The following is a 15,477-nucleotide window of genomic DNA, read 5'->3' as shown; positions in this document are numbered from 1 at the left end:
GTGTCACCGGTTTCCTCTGACTGCCCTCTTCTTGTGCTGCCTGCATCAGATGGGCTCTACCATCGGCCTTACAGAACAAAAGCCCTGTGACCGCCCCCCTCTCAGCCATGTCTAAATTTCTCTGCTTTCACTAACCCCCCCACCTCGCTCCTGTAATAGAAAAAGCCATTGTTAACTCTTCTCCATTAGCCCACACGTGGTTTGGCTTGAATAAGGATTTTAAGTCCTTGTAGACCCCCCCTCCACACACATGCACACACACCCGGGAGACTCATGACAAGGTCTCTTTTAATCAGAGATGATAAACAGCCCAACTCCTTTCGTGCTTCATTAACTGGTTTTATTGGCATGACTCATATGTCAAACTGCAACAATAAAAATGACTATTTTTAAGTAAAAGTCTACAAACGAATTCATTTTTAAATATTTTGACTTGAAGAGATCCGATTTTTTGTCAGGTTTGGTCAGATTTTCCTGCTTACAGTGTGTGTTATGCATGACATCTACACTCAAATCAGCAGAAATAGCCACCTTTGGTCTATTTTCACTCTCAGCTGAGATAAACATGTGTTAGTCATTGATAAACAAAAAACCTCCATTGCATTCCTTTCAACCAAACGGAGATTATGTGGATTAATGAATCAGTCAGAGCTCATAATCCAGTTTGTTTTGTGAAACGCTGGTTAGCACTTATGTGATGTGAGGGCAGTGAGTGAACGGGTTAAAAAATGAGACCCAGGAGGAGGGAGGGTGGGAGAGGAAGCACGTGTTTTTCAGAGTTGACGGGGAATAAAAAAAGCAAATATAGACGATGAATCCTGGAGTAAGTTACTGGCAGTCACTCAGAGCCGGCTCTCCTTTATCAGCTTCTGGCTGCACGGAGTTGATCTCTGGACTCTCGGGCTGAGTAGCATAAAAAAAAGGGGGGAGGCAGCTGCAAAACCATTCAGACAAAAGCCGGGTGGAAACAGGCCGAGTGTTCAAGACAGTGTAGGAGAGCAAAAAGGACCTCCTCAAAACATTCAGGTTCAAATCAAGAGAGGCTCTTGGAGGTAAAATGGCGGGCAGGGGGTTTTATTTGAAGTTTTGGGGAGGGGTATGATGGATTTGGGAGAACAAGGGGGGTCACAGGCTGGGGTCTAGTAGAGAGTGATTGTGGTGACAGCCGGTGCAGGGGGACAAGCCCTCATGTGAGACGCAGAGGAGGAAACGACAAAGAAAAGGGACAAATGCGTAGAGGCCTCAGCGTGGTGCTCAGCATGGGTGTGAAGCGCAAGGCTGCTGCTGCTATCTTAGTCCTGCTGCTGCTTCTGGGCTCACTCTGGCTACGTGAGTATGTCTCTTTAAATGTACATATTTCTGTGTGATTTTTTTAGATGATATTCTTTTTAATTAGTATAATCTCTCTGCTTTGACTGAAATGTATTCTATGTCTGGAATGTGTCACATGGGAGACAGCTGCAGATTCAAGCACAAAACAATTACATTTATTTTTTTTAAATTAAATAGGATTATTTTACATAAAATGTGTATAATTTGTTAAAGGGTTTTTACTCAAATTCTTTTCAGTCAACATTTATTTTAATTTTGCTTTGCAGCCAAGACATATTTATAATAAGTAATGTGTTGTAGGTTTAAAGTTGAATGAAAAATTGAAATTAATACATTTTGCAGTTTTTTATTCTCTGAGTTCACTCATTTAAAAGTAAATACACTTGCAAACACGTAAACTAACTTGAACTGAGAATTTGCATAGAGAAAAGTAATCGAGAGACTAAATACAGGAGGGAACAACCCTTAAAATAATATTTACTTTTGTTATACAAGACTCCAAAAAATGGGTACCGAAAGCCATGTGAGAAACATTTAATATGTTCTATTATTACGAATATAGAAATAATTTGAAACTGTCAGTAAAGGTTCACAATACATTTACTTAAAAATAAAGAGGACAGTAATTATGAGTATTTTTAAACAGCTTACTGACTATTTATTAGGGATTTTTTGGAAGAAAAATGACATGAATTGTACTTAGAGTATTTCAAAAACCAGTAGAATAATCTAAACTGGTATAATTTGGAGCTTATAATGTATATTAATTGAAATTTGTTGTTTAGCTTTAATTGTTTCCTTTTTTTATTTAATTATTTAAATTTGGTAACAAAAACAGCAAAATTCAAGGTATTCTGGCAGTAATTTTTAACTATTTATTTTATATAAAATAAAAAAGACGTCTCCCAACCCGCTGTTTTTATGTAAATTTATCGTGAAAAATGTTTCAAATCTTAATATTCTACACCATAAAATATAATATATAGTTGAAACATCAATAGGAGCGTGCATTTTTCACTAAAATGATTAATTTTCAGCATCTCAAAGAGTTTTTATGTGTTTTTGACTTAATTGTCAACAAGTTATTTATTTTATATTAAAGGGAACATGAAAATTGAATTATTTGCTAATAACAGACTGAATGGTTGGAAATCGCAATCACAACTAACAGAAAGCAAGTTAGCAGTAATGGCAATAAGTTTAAGTAAACAAAACAACAGCAATAAATAAATAAATAAATAAAAGAAACAGCCAAAATAACAAGATCACATGTTGAGGAACCAGAGAGTACCTTACTCCTATACCATGACAGTCACTGTACCAGCTTGATTAGAAGTTACAGATTTTTTTTTGCTAGCTATGGACTCTGATCAGTGTTGACACGAAATTGTATTGACAGTATTGACATTGAGTTGCAGCTCCTGCAGTTTGATTTGCAGCTTTTTGTTCAAAATGCGTCAAGAGTTTATCAACCAAGATAGCTGCCATGCTAACAAACTATGACTTTGGACTCCTTTAGTCATAATATTATTAGGACAAGATCCTTTTTGATATCATGAGACAGCACTGTGGAACACGGTGGGTTCAACCTGATTTTTCTTTTGAAATGCCTTACTTAGTTTTTCTTGTTAGCTTGGTTTTTTTGTTTGTTTTTTTACTATGTGAGAAATCAGCTTTTTTAGGGGATAAAAACTGTGCTAAAGTATCATTAAAAAATATATATATTATTATTTAAAAAAGCAGATTAGTTAAAAAAAAAAAGTGATTCTTTTATGTTTTGATGTTGATCAAAAATTTTTATTATTTTAACTTGATCCGATTACTTTTTGTAATTCTTATGGAGTTGTTTAAGAAATTGTGTAAGGAACCTGCACATTATTATGTAATTAAGATATGAATGTGAGGTATCATCATTTGTTCATCATTATTTATGCACTAAAGCACTAAAGCAGTTCAAAGATTTCTTGATTGACTAGTGATGTTCCAGGAATGACAGGAAAGAGAGAGATATTAAAAACATTCAAAAGATGAAGCTATAAAATAAAAACCAAAAATAAATAAATCACAGCAAAATGCTTCTGATTAAAAACAAGATCAGATCATGTGTGCCTCTCTTTACTGATTACTTTATGAAACTTTCAACTTGTTGTTTCTAAAGAAAAACTTCTGGAAATTTACTACTTTTGCCCAACTGTTTTTTCTATAAACCTTTTTTTTTTGGGTCTATAAGTCGCTTCGGAGTACAGATCAGTCTAAAAAATATTCATAAAAAATAAGAAAAAAATCCTGTAACACTGGAGCGTAAGTCACAGTTTGGGGAGAAATGCATTTAACAAAATACGGAAACAAAAAATGACATTTTATTTTGAAAAGCAAACCATAGCAATGGAATAGATAAAGATAAACTGAATATATGCACGCTTCACTGCACATTAATGCATTTTTAGCTTCATGAATCTAGTATATCAGTCTAACATATGAACAATTATCTAGATAACCATAGCATAAGGAACATGCTAACAAGTCAACTCTTCATATCACTTTAAATCACTAAACCTGGTGAATTTTTCATCTTTTTTTCTTTAACAATTTCTCCAAGCCTGGTATAATGCTGAGCGGGGCTTCTTCTTCTGTGTTTCTGTTAGTGGCAGATATTGATACACAAACCTATAGTGCTCTGTAGTGGTTGTTGTAATTTAGTTTTTAATCGCACCTGAGTATAAGTCTCAGGCAAGAATGAACAAAGCAAAAAAAATAAATAAACGCGACTTATGCTCCAAAATATATGGTAGTTGTTGGATTCTGAGCTTGTCCCATTAGATAACAATAGTGTTTGTCTCTTATAACATGTAATATTTTATATATAGACTATTTTCAGTTCACAACTTTAAATCTATGTTCTTTATTTGTTTACATGTTATAGACCAACTGTCTGACCTTCTTCTGGTCCTCTTTGTTTCAGATGGCAGTTTGGATAACCAGTGGGACTCTTGTTTCAAAGGATATAACCAGTGGAACAAGGTGAGCGTTTGAGTTGATTGTGTAGATTAAAATGAATTTTTACCACAACTGACTCTATGACACTGGCTTGATTGGGTTGATGACGGTCTTTGCGCGCCTTCCCTGCCTCAACTATCAGCTTCATCAGAAGTCCAACAGCAGCAAAGCAGATGATGAGAACACTCTCGTCCTCTCGAGATGCCCCGGTCAGAACTTCCAGGTGTCGTTGCTGTTCTCCCACCTGCTGGCTGCCACCGCGCTCGACTCGGACGTTCTGCTCCAACCCTATCTATCCAGTTGGGACGAGCTTGTGAAGTAAGATTGTCAGCACAATCAGCAGTACACAGTAATATCCGTTCACAAACACCAGAAAAACAAAGGTCTGCTTGATGAGTCATTCTAGTCTGTTACCATTCCAGGTTCATGGAGTCCCTGGGTCCAATGGTGGGTCTCATCTCTAAAGAAATAGAGAGTAAGACCACTATCATCCGGCAGCTGGCCCTGTTATCTGAAGAGAGACGTGAAGCAGAACTTAGCCCAAATGTAGACAGGATTAGTTCAGTGAATGCATACACAGACGGGTACCGCTCTGTGCGCTCCATGATCGCTGTTGAAATGAACCAGGGTTTGGTCGACTTCCACCACCAGACCGACTCAGGATGCCGGACTATTCTGCGCCTGCATCGAGCTCTGCTTTGGCTGAAGCTCTTCCTGTCCAAGCTGGCAGAGACGCCGGAGAGTGGGCTGCTCAGGAGCCCGTCTGAGCTCTGTCGCGAGGCCTACCAGACCACGCTCGCCATGCACCACACTTGGTTTGTTCGCAGAGCTGCCGAGGTGGCCTTCATCGCCTTGCCGGAGCGGGGCTTCTTTTTTAGGTTGGTTTGTGCTCCAAACCAGGAGAGGCTGAGCTTGGTGCTGAACAAAGTGGTCAAGGCCATCGAGGAGGTTTATGACAGGACACAGCTGGCCCTGGAAGAAAATGGAATGCTGGATTTGCCTTAGACCAATGAAAGTGGATGCTGTCATGTTTGGCACTGCCATCACAGTCAAGCACCTTGTAAATCCACAAACAAGATGCTCTGGAAACACACTTTTTTGTACCTACAATCACTGGAGACTCGTAAGTGCTGTGCTGAATGAACTAAATCAGTTTATAAAGAGACTCTCCTCATCTCATGAGGTCCAGGCAACTAATGATTTATTTTTAATGTGAAATATTTAAATATGTGACGTAAAAATCCTGAGTGATCTGTTCTGTGATACAAAAACCAGATGCAGTTTCCATTTTTAATGGATGTTCCACATGTGTGATTGTGCATTTATTAGGGGATCAATAGTACCTATTTGCATGAAGTTCATGCTGTTGATTTAGCGTGCTACCTCAAAACTGGCTTTGCCCAGATTCCTTTTTACTACTGCGAGACCAATCTGTAATGAATGAGTAAAGAAGAAGAAGAAAAACGTCAAGTTTGTACCTTGTAGTCTTTCTACAGATCTATTCTCTGCTACTGACAAGAATGTTTTTATTCTATAAATAAATGCAGTTTTCTTATGTGTTATTGTAATACTTTTACATTTACAGCAACATGAAATGTTTGGAACATGTTTTTAAACCAGTGATGATGAAAAAATTTGTCAAAAATCCTTTTAAGCTTATTAGAATTTTACGAAAATAACAACGGGCCTTATACTGGCTTTGCATTGGTTTAATTACTAAAACAGAAACAAGTGAGAAGGTTTGATTCCTTTCAAATCCAGTGTGTTGCATTGATTCAGTTTTGTTTTATTTATTTTTTTACATTTCTGTCTTTATTTGACAGTTGTGATGACGTTATAATAGCGCTATAGATATTTTTTCAAACGAGTCTACTACACTACTTTTTATTGCAAAGGTTACTTACTTCCCTAAAGCTTCCATAAATTTGTGAAGATGTTTTGCAGTCACCAAAATAATTGTGTTGAAATAATTTCTGCCATTTATAATATTAGCTTCTGCAGTGATTATAGGCAGAAATTTAGCTTCACAGTATGTATAATTAAACTGGATGCTAAAAATGGACGCTAATGCACAAATTTCCTTCCTTCACCACGTTAATCTTTTTTTCTTTTTTCTACACTTTTATTAACAACTGTGATAAGCAGCCAAACAAAAATCATGCTAAACACAAAGAAAAACACAGGCAAAGTTATGACAATGACATGAGTGAGAGTTTTAAAAGTGTGCATTGCCTTTTTTGTCATCCAGAAGCCTTAATAATCCATTGTTAACTTGTGCTCTGCCTTTTTTGTCCCTGTAGCCAATTTATGAGTTACATTAATGCATTAATTCAGTCATAACTTCTGTATTTTACCTCTTAATATTCATCAAACACACCAGCGTTTTGCCTTTATTTCAGTCCGCTGATGATTAGCTCATCAAAGGAGGATCTGTTTGCAATTTACTCTCTTACATACAGTTGATCAACAATACACATTTTATTATCATTATAAAAACAGGATTTAAAGTGGTAGCAGTAACTTTAATGTGTTGTTAAACTCAGTTTTTGTAGTTGAGCTAACATCCTAAACAGCAATATGAAAGCGAGGAACTTTGAAGAAGCAGTCTTTGTTTTTTAGTGAATGGCGTGAACAGAGAATAGCATGCAACTGTCACATGCTGGTCCTCCTCAGCACACTATTTAAAACCGAGGAACACCTCTAATGCTGCGTAATCCCTGCTCACTTCCGTTCCCTGCATTGATCTCTTTCTGAGACAAAGATAGGGACGGAACTCAAAGTCGGAGGCTGTGTGGGTGGCGGGAGGTGGGTGAAGGTGAAGTATATTTCACCTCCGAACAGATGATTGAAGATGGATTGAAATAAACTCCAAGTAAAAAAGCATGACTCAAAAAGATTCAGGAAAAATGGGTAAAATATTGTTCCCTTTTAGTGACAGCCCCCTTGTTTTCCCTGACTAAAAAAAGCCAATACATTTTATAAAAGTCAACAAAAGGCAGACGAAAATACTGTTTGAGTTCCCTTAAATGATATTTATTAATTTCTATATCTTGGTTTACAATAAACATGAGCAAAAATATACATAGAGTTGCAGCAGAAAAATAAATCAATATTTGCAACATTTTTATCTGCTTGAGGGGGGTTTGAACAGATTTGGTTTCATTCTTGAACAATCCTTTCCCCACATTCTTAAGCAACAGTGCAGTTTGGAGGATATGTGCAGGCAAAGGCAATCAGCTTTGTTGCAGTTCTTTCCCAGTTGAGGCTGGATCAGGAGGCTCTCTTTCACATTTTCTGTTTTAAAGGACTTCCAGGGTTCTAGCAATAAATTAGATACTTATATGCAGAACAGATTTGAATTATTGCAAAAAACAAAAAAAAGTGTTAACATTTTTGCTTAATTAAGTGCACTAAATAGAGAAAAAACCTTTCCAGACACTTTTAAACCGAGCTCATAGATTTACCCCTCAAGACAATAAAAATATTCCATCATAAACCCGTTTTTTTTTTTTTTCTTTTTCTGTTGCTCTTGATGACACTCATTGCTAGAGTTTCATTCAAGCCTCTCTATTAATTAGTCATACATTCACACAGGAAAGAAATATATTGCTCTTTTGGAACATCTTAAACTATCACAGAAAAAATAGGAAATATAACGAATTAAAGAAGAAGAAAGAAAAAAAAACTTCCAGTGACAATAACCCTGTCTGTCCACCAGGAGGCACTGATATGTTGTAGAGTTACATGCTCCATATGTGCGTGATATCCAACAACGTCAGGGTTTTTAAGCCCTCCAGCTGGGATCCTATGGTAAAACCAGCAACTGAGGATGTTTCAGTGCACCAAAAATAAATACAACTTAAGATGTTGTAAGGATCTTTGGTTGAAAGTGGCCAATCCTCAAATGTGCACAAAAATTTAATAAATCAATGATAAGTAAAGCCAGTGTTGCTGAATCTGATTATGACTGGAGGTTTGAGTTTACTGAAAAAAAAACATAAAAAAAAAAAGATGTCAGAGAATTGAAGCGGGCGTTTGACACGAGGAAGAGGGGCGATAAAGTGGGGTAAAGAAGTTCAGCATGCCTGCTCTGGATTAGCTGACCAGATTAAAAGATTACAGAGAAATTAAGTAAGTGTTTCAGGGAGGGGAAGTTTCTGTGAACTGGTATGTGTGGTCTCAAAAAGCTTAAGATAAATAAATAAAAATAAAAGCCAGTTAAAGCACATCCGTAAATCTAAATGACACAGATTATCATATCAGAGCTGATCATCACTTTCAATCTAGTTTGGATGATTATAAATCTTTGCTGAAACAACAAGACAGAATCCCCATACAGTTGGTTTAAGGATGATTGTTAAAGAGGGACTCTACTAGTTTGTCCAGCAAAAACATTTTTTTTTACAAAAAATAAAAATAAAAGCGGCAGAATACAAACTTCCAGACTGATGAGCCAACAGAAAAAAAAAACGGAATAAATGTGTAATTCTGAAAGAAGTACATCTCCAGTTATCGTCTTTCCACAAACCTACAAATTCATCTAATGAACTATATTTTCACTCTTAGTCAGTCAGACACAAACCACACATCCTAATTTCTCAAATAAGATATTCCAGATGACGACTACGACAACTATAGGGAACCAACTCTGACTTTCTACGTCCTTCTCTTTCAAAATATTAAAGAAAATAAATCAACTCATCTTCATAAAAGAAGAAAAAATGCACACTTTCATTGCAAAACAATAAAAAAATGCTAATATTTGTACAAATAAATATAGATAAAAATGACTTTTAATATTTGCTTTTTAAATGATTTGAATTAAGATAACCTTATAATAAAATGTAGACTGAAAGTGTTTGTTAATAAATAATTCATGCTTTCCTGGGTAATTTAAGAGACAATTCCATTTATCCAGTAAGTGACCATAGAAGTTTGAAGTTAAATCATTTTAGGCTGGACTCCTAAAAAGTCTGGCACATGACTGAAGTGTGCAGTTTTTAATTAAATGACTAATCTGACCACTTATGTTATTATAAATATGAATCCTGTCTGTTCCTGTGTCCGCTCAGAGCAGCAGTGTGAATATGACACGATCCAAAACGATTACTAATTAATATGAGTCATCTGATGAATGGACGCAAGCATTCATAATGTATGCCAATTAATGAATATTGCACATTGCATGCAACTTCCCGACCTACAGTATGAAAGCAAAATGTGAACATTTTCACAAAAACACACACATCCGTCCTCTTGACCCCTGCGGACTACTTCACCCTTCTTTTTTTGGATTCTTAATGCTTTTTTTTTTTTTAAGTAACAAGCACACGCTCAGCATTAAAGCTGACAGTGTGGTCCTTCCTGGTGGTCAGTCACTCAACACAACTGTCACTGAGGATAAAAGGTGCAGCGCAGAAACCTCCTGCTCTCTCAGCACGCCAAGAACGATACACACATGCAAATGGTGTCACCTCTGCATCCACCCGTTCATCCATTCTTGAGGATATAAGCAAGTCTGTGCATTATTCCTTTCAAGTGCAATGATAGACATTCTGATACAACTTTATAAATACGGTAAATATACACGTCGGAACTGTAGTTTGTGTATATTCATGTATATAAGGGGGATGCTCTGCAAAGAGGAGCAGCAGGTGGAGAGCTGAAATACTGAGATGATGTCGCTGGTCTTTGCAAATTTTGAAAACGCACCCAAATGTTTCCTAGGTTATCATGCAGTATAAATACCTCAAACTAATTTACAGAAAAGAATTCGCCCAAATGCTCACAGACAGAAACAGAGACAGGATTAGCACCCTTTTTTTTTTCTCCCAAATGTCACACAGCTGGAAACAATTGCCGCCCTACCCTAAAGGAGAGTTGAGTAGGGGCTGTAAACAAATCCTAAAAAAAAAGGGTGAGAATGCTGCTTTTTTCTGTGAATGTGCAGAGTTGCAGAGAATGAAGAAAAGTAGGCTCCAGGGTTAATCTAGTTAATAGTGTTGATCCTCAACTTGAAGGAAACTCGCCCAGCGAACTTGTCTCTTTCTCCTCCGACGGGAATGTTGTTAGCGTTGATCTTGCACTCAATGTTGACTTCTTGATTGACAGTGATGTTAAGGAACTTGACGGCAACCAAAGGCTGAGAATAGTTCACCTGAGGAAGCAAGGATGGGTTTTAACTTTAAATGTCATCTATGCAACTAAAAGCACTTTTTGTTTTAAAAGTACAATCCTACCTGAGCTTTCTTGCCATAGTACGGGTAGTACATGAGGTTAAAAGTGCCATTTGGTGGAAAGTAAACCAGCTCTCCCAGTTTGTCAGAGTCGTCTCTCTAAAAGGGAGAAAACTGTCCATCATCTGCGTACACGATTCATTCATCTATTCCATCCTTTCTCATATGACATTAACCTAACACGTATACTACAACACGTTTTATCACTTCTACGCAGATAGAAAGAGTATCTTTACTCTTTACTCTAAAAAAGTAGGTCATGCCCTGCTCTTACCCATTCATCTTTGCCCACTTTGTATCTCTGAGAGATGGCAAAGTAATGGAAAACAATGACATAATGATGACAAACACAGTTGGTACAAATGGAAATGAGTCATGCAAAATCATAGAGTGGACAAAAAAAGGACAAAAAGACAGACTACACATGAAAACGATGTGCGCCAACTACAAATGGGCTGGAATCCAATCAGGCCTTTATTGTGAAAGACAAAAGGGATTACCTTAGCAGCACAGGTGACTGATGGAGTCTGTCCATGCTTCCCTGGCAACATCCCTATCACCTGGTGAGAAAGAAAACATAGTTTTCTTTTTTTTTTTACATTTTTTAATGCATCACCAGTCAGTGACCAACAGCTCCAGCAGCATCGCCGATTTTCTCTTTTCAGGGGCCTTTTTCCTCTATTCTATCCAGGCTTCATTATTTCAGTCCCTCAATGTCTCCTAGCAACACCATCTTTTTCCCTCTTTTTCCATCATACCCGATTCATCTTGATGATGATGCATGGCTTGCCCTCCCGGTAACCATAGTAACGGTCCTCGAGTCCAGAGCACTCCTCAAGAATGGTGCGGTTGAACTGACAGGAGCGCTTTGGGTTGTTCTTCACGTCACCGCTGTCTTCCTGCAGGAAGTACTGGTCTGGGGTGCATTCATGGTTTTTCTGGGCCTGGAGGGAGTCGTTATAGGCTGCAGGGGAGATATTTATATCCAGTTTGTAAAGGCTTATGACTCAACAGCTGTAAGACAACCTCCTACTCAGTAAATAAACAATCTGTTTTTAAGTAAAATTAAATCTATCTAGGTCGTGGAAGCTGTACATCAATATACCCAACTTACGTGCCAGGAACTTGTCCAGTGCCTGAGCGTACATGTCCCAGCTCTCAGTGTTCTGGATGTTGTAGACAATCTCAAAGGTTTCGTCCGTGTTTGGCCTGATGACCATTCCTGAGAGAGACAGAGTCCAAACGTGCGACATGACGCCCTGCAAACAGTAGGACCTTAGCTTCTAAAGGTTTGAGTCCATACCTGGTGTGGCGAGTCTGTCCTGCCAGGTCGGTTTGTGGTCGTCGAGGGTCTGCAGCATGATGTACATGGTGAGAGCAAACAGGCCAGCAAGGAAGATGTAGAAGACTAAGTAGAAAAGAAGGATAAGACCTGCAGGCAAACAGGAAGATGAACGCAGTTAATCATTTCTGCAGAAAAATGATTCCTCATTTGTCCAAATCATATGTCAATATTTTACTATCGAGTGGTTGTATTATATGTGCTTCTTCTCAATATTTAGTTGCATTGATTATCTCAAAAAGTACTCTTATTTTGAAATTAAATTGGCTTGTACTCAATATTTGTGCATAAAATTTGATAAGATCATGAAACACAACTACAAATCATAACCTTTTAAATAACTTTTTATCTTAAAATGTTTTATTAATTATGGCTGCATTTTAATTGATTAAAAAATTATATATATATATTTGAAAGCTTTTGGAACTTTTTCTTTTTTTGAAAAAATGTGTTTCAAATAAAAATGTTTTTTTCAATAAAGTTAATTGACTGTCCCTGTTCTATGAGAGGAAATGATTGACATTAAACTGAAGAATTTGAATCAATTTGTGTGTAAAATATCAGTTATGTTCTTTTTTTCCCATAAACTAGAACAACAACTCTGGAAAAAAAAGTGAAAGGAAAGCTCAGCTAATCAAATTACAATCATAGAGGCAAAAGCATGACCACACATAGGAGATGGGGGCATTATGATATCCTGATAGAAGGAAGTTGTGTCTTATCCTTCCACGAAGGGAAAATAGCAACAAAAATAGCTTTTTTTCCTGCGATGCATCAACACCTGAGGCCAGCGCTGGGAGGCGTCTGAGTGCTCTGACCCTGCGCCTCTGCTGGAAGGCCCCCATCCGACAAGGCACCATCTGCCTTCCCACACAGCAGCATTTGCTTGAATCCAGAATGTCAAGAGGAAACTGAACCAAGGGGGGAGGCAGTAACAGAGGTGGCATCTTAATGATTGATCACGTTTAATAAATTATTGCCTCAAAAAAGTGGTAAAGTGGCAGTAAATGTCTACTTTTTCACAATATAAGTCCTAACAACATCTGAGAGAAACTAAAGTGTTTTTGTCCCACATGGGAGGATTGAATCTAAATGTGATAGCACCCAGGGGACCTGGGTGTGCACATGTGCACCCTGGATCAGGTGTGTGTGCAGGCGGGAGGTTGGGTTTATATCCCACTGATGATGGAGTGCGAAGTGTGTCTCAGTTTAGTTTAATCAGACTGAAAAAGCAGCTCACTTTTCTATCTTGCAGATAGCATTTATTTTAAAGAATAAATTTGGCAAAAAAGGATTTACTTGAAAGATTTGGTCCAACAGACTTCTAAACAAAAAGTTCTGGAGTTGTGCATATTTTTTCTTTTGGAGATTGCAAACACTTTTATAAAAATCTTATAGACTAGGATTATTTTCCTCCATTGAGTCTTAGGTTTCCTGTCAGATGGGAGATCCCTTTGTTGTTTTTAACAGTAGGAGGTGCAGAACACCTAAAAGGTCCGGTTTCAAACACAGCTTTATTCATGTTTCATCAGCTGGTGACACAAAAAACTGTTTTGAAGTCCGTATCATTGCAGCTCTTCACACAAAGCAGAACACACACACACATAGACAGGAGTTTGCTTTGTTTCATCCATAAAGCATCTTTGATCATCATACAGTCGTAAGCATCTAAACAAATTGGCTCTCCAAAGAGGCGGACGACGTAAAAAGAGCCACACAGGAAGTTGTGAAACCCTAAGAGTGAGATAAAAAGTGATGTATTCTATTAGAAGAATGTGCTGCAGTCCTACAGCAGGAACAGTATGACTTTGATTGAAGAGTGCCACAGTGAAGGAGCAAGTTTGGGTGAGCTGAGTCCAACGTGTAACATAAATAGCTCATTTAACAAGCCTTAGAGAGCAGAGCTTAAAAAGGCCAGCAGACCTGTGGGGCACATTGAGCTGGATTAGATTCACTCTGTGGGAGGACTCCAGCAAAGGAAGCTGCAATTACTGTGTCCCACTGATGAAACTCAATCAGTTGAAAAGTGAAACATTTTTTGTCTTTACTAATCACTTTTGTGATTAAAAGATCAACGATAACCTTCGCTCCTGAAGGTGCTTCCCTCTGCCAGAATGTCCTGAACTGATATCTTCTCTTCAGCCAATGAAGTCATTAGATTAGGAATAAATCCCCCATTGATGTACACAGGCTGGGAGGGGTTGGGTTGGAGGTGATACAAATAGCCTTTGGCCCTCGGCTTTACCCAGATTAAAATGCTCCAATGTCATTAGAACAGAGCCATATGCACCCTGTCATTTCATGAATCTTTAAAATACTTGCAGGGCATGAAAAGAGAGGAAAGATCCTCCAGAGGGGGGAAGCCTAAAAAAATAAATAAATAAGTGTCCATGTTGGGCGAGCCGACCGGCTTTTGCACAACTTCAGAAACACACCTTCATGACGAATCAGTGACTTATTAACAACAAAAAACTCCCTTTGCAGCCAAAAGAAAGGCTGCAGGGTGCAAATGCATCGACTTCTGCGAAAAGCAGAATGCAGAGAAATCAGAGCATCGATGGCTGTAGAGGAATGGGGCTGGCTTCTACGGGAGTGCTGCCGCAGTCAGATTTCAGCACCAGCATGTGGTGGACAGCGACAGCCCTCCACGGATGACTTCATACTGGTTAAACATCAACATTTCCATCATGAAACAGCTGTCAAACCTGTGGTAAAGACCTGAAACTCCATGAGAACGACCTGTTACAGGTCCACGTTTACTGCATTGCTGTGGCTGGACAGTACTCACCCCAGCTGCTGGCTGTTCTGCCCATAAACTCCCTGGTCCTCGGGTTCCACATAAACTCTTTCCATCCTCCTTTATCTCCATTTGCCATTTTTTTTATCCCACCTCTGAAGTTCTAAGGAAAGGAGCTGCAACAATTACCCAGTGGTTTGTGCTTCTGCGCTGCTGGAAGGAGCACCGGCTATTTAATAATTCTGATCAGAAATGAAGGCGAAATCTCTACTGTGGGGAATCCTGTAAGACCAGTAGAGACAGCAGACCAGCGCTAAGAACAGACTTAATGAGTGCCCTCCCCCCAGCTCCTGTCTGCATGCCGCAGAGTTTTGATGAGTGGTGCAGAAATGTAGTGATACTGCGGTATAGCGCTCCCTCCGCCTCTCTGTGCATGCACCCTGCTACCCTGACACACACACACACACGCACACACACACCGCCTCACCCTACATCCCCGGCAAAAAGGAGTTCCTTCCTCCTCTTCCTATCCCGCCTGTCCAATCATCTGCCCTGCACCTTCACTCCAACGCGTGACAGACAACCCAAGGAGCAAATCAGCTGGTCTGCAGAGGATGCTCACAAATGCACTAAAAATATTCACCTGCATGTGGTGCAGAATATACCCTGAAAATAGAGAAACCTTCTCAGTGAGTAAAAATAGAAACACACTGGTGCATGTTTTGGCTGTTTTGTACATTGATACATGTTGATTTAACCTAAAACACATCCATTTAAACTAAAAAAAAAAAAAGATCTGATGCATCAGTTTGCATTGGTGGAGAATGCTTCAT

The 15,477-nt window shown here is 38.4% G+C and overlaps 2 protein-coding genes across 2 annotated transcripts; one reads left to right on the top strand and one right to left on the bottom strand.

The window, feature by feature from the left end:
* The first annotated feature begins 724 nt into the window (after positions 1–724).
* On the top strand, positions 725–6,390 carry gltpd2 (glycolipid transfer protein domain containing 2). Its single transcript, XM_024261561.2, has 4 exons — positions 725–1,329; positions 4,295–4,353; positions 4,472–4,647; positions 4,752–6,390. Exons 1-4 carry the CDS (start codon positions 1,230–1,232, stop codon positions 5,332–5,334), a joined length of 918 nt encoding a protein of 305 aa, XP_024117329.1. The 5' UTR covers positions 725–1,229; the 3' UTR covers positions 5,335–6,390.
* A 945-nt stretch (positions 6,391–7,335) lies between these two features.
* On the bottom strand, positions 7,336–15,181 carry atp1b2b (ATPase Na+/K+ transporting subunit beta 2b). The gene is made up of 7 exons (XM_024266287.2): positions 14,696–15,181; positions 11,869–11,997; positions 11,680–11,787; positions 11,324–11,529; positions 11,066–11,125; positions 10,569–10,664; positions 7,336–10,486 (listed from the first exon to the last, which is right to left on the bottom strand). The coding sequence occupies exons 1-7, from the start codon at positions 14,781–14,783 to the stop codon at positions 10,319–10,321; spliced, it is 855 nt and encodes a 284-aa protein (XP_024122055.1). The 5' UTR covers positions 14,784–15,181; the 3' UTR covers positions 7,336–10,318.
* Positions 15,182–15,477: the final 296 nt, after the last annotated feature.

Source organism: Oryzias melastigma, linkage group LG14 (genome assembly GCF_002922805.2).
Source record: "Oryzias melastigma strain HK-1 linkage group LG14, ASM292280v2, whole genome shotgun sequence".
NCBI lineage: Eukaryota > Metazoa > Chordata > Actinopteri > Beloniformes > Adrianichthyidae > Oryzias > Oryzias melastigma.
The sequence above is the reverse complement of the archived record's forward strand: the minus strand, read 5'-3'. Positions and strand labels throughout refer to the sequence as shown.

Coding starts and splice junctions, on each gene's coding strand:
- gltpd2 (XM_024261561.2), top strand. CDS start 1,230: ATGCGTAGAGGCCTCAGCGTGGTGCTCAGCATGGGTGTGAAGCGCAAG. Junction 1,330..4,294: donor TCTGGGCTCACTCTGGCTAC/GTGAGTATGTCT, acceptor TCTTTGTTTCAG/ATGGCAGTTTGGATAACCAG. Junction 4,354..4,471: donor GATATAACCAGTGGAACAAG/GTGAGCGTTTGA, acceptor CTCAACTATCAG/CTTCATCAGAAGTCCAACAG.
- atp1b2b (XM_024266287.2), bottom strand. CDS start 14,783: ATGGCAAATGGAGATAAAGGAGGATGGAAAGAGTTTATGTGGAACCCG. Junction 11,788..11,868: donor GGACAGACTCGCCACACCAG/GTATGGACTCAA, acceptor TGTCTCTCTCAG/GAATGGTCATCAGGCCAAAC. Junction 11,126..11,323: donor TCATCATCAAGATGAATCGG/GTATGATGGAAA, acceptor CTTTCTCACCAG/GTGATAGGGATGTTGCCAGG.